Raw genomic sequence first — 3947 nt, 5'->3', positions numbered from 1 at the left:
AACCCACGGTGATCCTTTCGCCTCAGCCTCCCATGTGCTGGGATTACAGTCACGCGCCCCATCCCAGCTTGGCTGGTGCATTTCTGTGGAGCTTCCCCTGGAGTCAAGCTGAGGCAGGGGCCTCCCGGAAGTCTGTCTAGCTTGGCTTCCTCCCCTGATCTGCTCTTTCTCTCAGCCCTAGTCAGTCACACGCCTTCAGCACACTGCCTTCGGAGGAACCCACAGAGGCTCACAACCCTTTCCACAAAGCACTGCTGCTTCTTCACCTGAAGCAGTTCCCTTTGCCTTCAAGAGGTGACAAGAAAATTGAGATACGAGCACGAGTTCCGTCAGCAGATGACATTTATCATCAGATATCAGGGTATTTAAGGAGACACAAAGACACTAAAGGCAGCTGCTTGTCCCACAATGAAAGTATTAAAGGACCCCAGGACTGTCCCATGTCCTCCTCCTGAGCCGCTGGGATGCCCTTGAGGTTCCACAGGACCTCCTCTCTGGCCTGAAATCCAGAGTGTGTCTTCCTGACTCCCACACCTCACTTACTCTTGGCTTTGTTGAGATGAACAGGACTATTTGTTTCTGAGGACTCCGCCATTCAGTGAGTCATAAAATATTAGGAGTGGGACACTCAGAACCTGACACTTGATGAATCTTGTTTATACCAAATGCGTCACGTGGGGAAGGGACAGAGACATTGTTCTGCTTCAGGATAGACTCTCGGCTGCTTTCACTCCAGTAGGGTGGGATTGGTACAGCCTGGTGCCTGGAAATCTCTTCTGAAGCCTCTGCTCCCTTTCAGGGCAGAAGGAAACTCTTCCCACCCAGAAGAAAACCCTCAGATGTGAAGATTCCCTGGAGGATAGGGGAATGAATAAATACCATCCCACATGCCTCCAAAAGCACTTCATAGGTGACAGTCTTTATAGTATCAGAAGCCGGACTCATCTGCAAAATGTTAAGGGAACATTTCCCTTGGAGGCGTGAGTATACTGGGTGAAACCATGGGTGTATTCACCAGTCACCTGCACTGTTAGTTGCCTCGGTTCCAGCAAACAACACACCAGCTTTTGTTACCCCAGAGATGGCGACAGCAGGTAAAGGGTCTTCCCATAGTCACACAGGCAGGAGTTTGCAGTCAGAATTCCAGGTCTGACTCCCAACAGGCTGCTCTGTCTTCTCCATCCTGCGCTGACCCTTAGGTAAGTCCCGGGCAGCACCTGTTCCTCTGCCTCTGACCACAATTGGCAGGCAGGATGCGCTCTCTGATGAGAACCAGGGGCCGACGTGCCTGTTGCCCCCCTTGGAGAAGGTGGAAGGGACCGAGCAGTTGAATCTACCCGGATGGATGTTTCCGTCTGCTTTCCTTTCCTCCTTGATTATTCAGACAAGGGGGATTGTCAACATCACGGCCATCACCATAGTAACAGAGCTTGAAAGATGACATGCTGCCTTGGAAGGGGCATCTTGCTGGGCACCAGGAAAGAGCCAAGGGTGTTAGGAAAAAGATGAAGTCCTGGCATGGCGGCACAGAGGGCCAATGTCCTGCATCTGCTGGGGGAGCAAGGCTCCACTCTGTCCCCTGAGGCTGGCATGCTAATCTCCTCACTAGTCAGAAAGAGGTTTTTTTCTGGAACAAAGCTGGTGCCAGGCCGCTGTGCCAAGGTGGACAACGAGAGAGCAAAATGGCTTCCGTATCACCTAAGTGCCATCCTATCCCAGATTTCCAGGCAGGAGAGTTTTGCATGGGTAAGCAAATAGCTTTGCCACAGAGATTGCAACACACGGCTTCTACTGTGGTCCACATCACCATCCTGGCCACAGTAGCTGGTTACAGGCCTGACATACAAGTGAGGGAGAAGACAGCATAGAAGGAGGAGAGGAGAAACAGGAATGGGAGATCCCGTGATACCACACATGGGCCAAACCGACCCTTCCTGAACCCAAATGAGATTGAGCTTTGCCACCCGACCCCAGGAAAAGAACCTGAAGGTGTAAGTCTTTCCACAGGCCCAGCCAAAGGTGGACTGCAGGAGCTGGTGGGCCTGGTTCCCATTCTCAATGCAGTCCATACCCAATGTGTGGTACGCCTGTGCGCTGCAGTCTTTTTTGTCATTGTTTTGTTTTTGTGTTTTGAGGCAGGATCTTTTTATGCAGCGCAAGTTGGCTTCAAACGCTTGATCTTGCTTCAGCCTCACAAGTGCTGGGTTTATAGGCAGGTACCACTGCACCCAACAAGGCCACCAAGCCTTAAGCAGGAAGGGGTATTGAAGCCACCCACTATGCTTTCAGTCTCCTGGGTCTCCTGGACCCCACACCTGGTAGCCTCAGCACCTCTGACACCAAACCAGGCTGGTGATGGCTGGAAGCTCAGCTAGCCCTCACCAATCTTTTTGGGGGTAGAGTGACCCTGGGGAAAGTTCCCACACCTCATTCGGTGCCTCAGTTTCCTCACCTGTCAAGTGGGGGTGGGCCAAGAGTACCTCCATATGACTGTGCTGAGCATGACGGGAAGTGATCCAAGCCAGATGCCTGATGCTGTGGCTGGCACATGCTAAGCGACTGATCCATTAAGTTAATCTAGGTAGATGGCAGCCTGGACTTTGAAAATACTTCCCAGTGACACTGCAGGCCAGGGCCATATGGAGAGGCAGTGGTTGCCCTGCTCTTCCCCAGTCCGCAGCACTGAGTACTAGGAACTTGGTACTAGGTTAAGAGAAGGGGAGAACTTCTTGTGTCACAGATTCCTTGACTTGGAGGGGGGGTGGATGACCTACCTGGGGCAGACTATGTCAGTAGGAGGAGGCCTCCCCTGCTGGAGGGGAAGGTGCTTGCACTGTCCTGCAGGTCATGGGAGGAAAGTGGGCGGAGGGAGGAGGGCCCAGGCCTGCCCTCTGTCGGGGCTGAAGCTGGAGGAAGGCTGCTGTTGTCACTGGAGGTTGTTTTCCAGGAAGCCCCCAGAGCAGGATCTGGGACACTGACCCTCAGGCATCCTCAGGGTCCGGCCCTAGTACACTTGGAAGTGTGCCGATGTGGCCCCGTCCTTCCAGCAGCGCAGCGTGTCCACGGTGACAGAGCGGCAGAGTGGGCAGGTACGCTCGCGGTCCAGCCACAGGCAGAGGCACTCCTCACAGAACACGTGCTGTGGGGACAACAACCACATGCCACCGTGCCACTGAAGGACTGGAGACACTGAGGAGAACTGCACAGCCCTGCTCTTCCCAGCTGGCACTGCTGTGGGGACCAGACTGGCCTTATGACAAACACACAGAATGTCAGCAGGCCATGCTAGGATGAAGACAGGGAGGTGACCTGCAGAACTTCACTAATTTGGGGGTAAATCTTTTGGGGGATAGAACAGAGGCAGGATCTGGGATCAGACTCAGGGGCTCTTGCACGCTAAACATCACTCTACCACTGCGCTACCCACCCACCCCCCCCAGCCCTGGGTACATCCTAAAGGAGAATCAGCCCTGATAATATCCGGGGAACAGCACTGCCGGGCAAGGGAAGGATGTGTACAGGCCCTGAGGCTGGCATGTGCCTGGTGCCCTGAGAGAACAGCGGGGAGAGTGTGGCTGAGCAGGAGAACTGTGTGGAGAGAGAGGGAGATGCGGTGAGAGAGCTGACAGGATTGCACGCGTGGGCGCCTGGAGGACACTGGTTGGCGTTCTCAAAGAAGCAGGGAGCCACGGCAGAGGTTTGAGGGCAGCACAACCTAATATAACCTGCAAATGGGGAGGCTTCCTAGAAGCCAGACCCACTTGGGCCGGCGAGATAGCTTAGTGGGCTAAGCGCCGGCTTAGGCAAGCACAGGGACCAGGGTTCAATCCTGGGTACCACATGCTGCACAGGTCCCACCCCTGGGTGTGCTGAGCTGGCCACAGAGACTGGGGATGGTGGCACATGCCTGTAATCCCAGCACTGGGGAGGCTGAAAACAGGAGGATC

At 54.4% G+C, this 3947-nt stretch overlaps 1 protein-coding gene across 1 annotated transcript in view; it reads right to left on the bottom strand.

The window, feature by feature from the left end:
* Window positions 1-374: 374 nt before the first annotated feature.
* Window positions 375-3947, bottom strand: part of Rnft2 (ring finger protein, transmembrane 2) — a 79809-nt gene continuing 76236 nt past the window's right edge. Inside the window, exon 11 of the mRNA XM_004636221.2 lies at window positions 375-3139. Within this exon, the coding sequence (XP_004636278.1) occupies window positions 3005-3139 (135 nt within the window). The 3' untranslated portion in view covers window positions 375-3004. The remainder of the gene's footprint in view (window positions 3140-3947) is intronic.

This window comes from Octodon degus, unplaced genomic scaffold, assembly GCF_000260255.1.
Source record: "Octodon degus isolate 3935 unplaced genomic scaffold, OctDeg1.0 scaffold00079, whole genome shotgun sequence".
NCBI lineage: Eukaryota > Metazoa > Chordata > Mammalia > Rodentia > Octodontidae > Octodon > Octodon degus.
The sequence above is the reverse complement of the archived record's forward strand: the minus strand, read 5'-3'. Positions and strand labels throughout refer to the sequence as shown.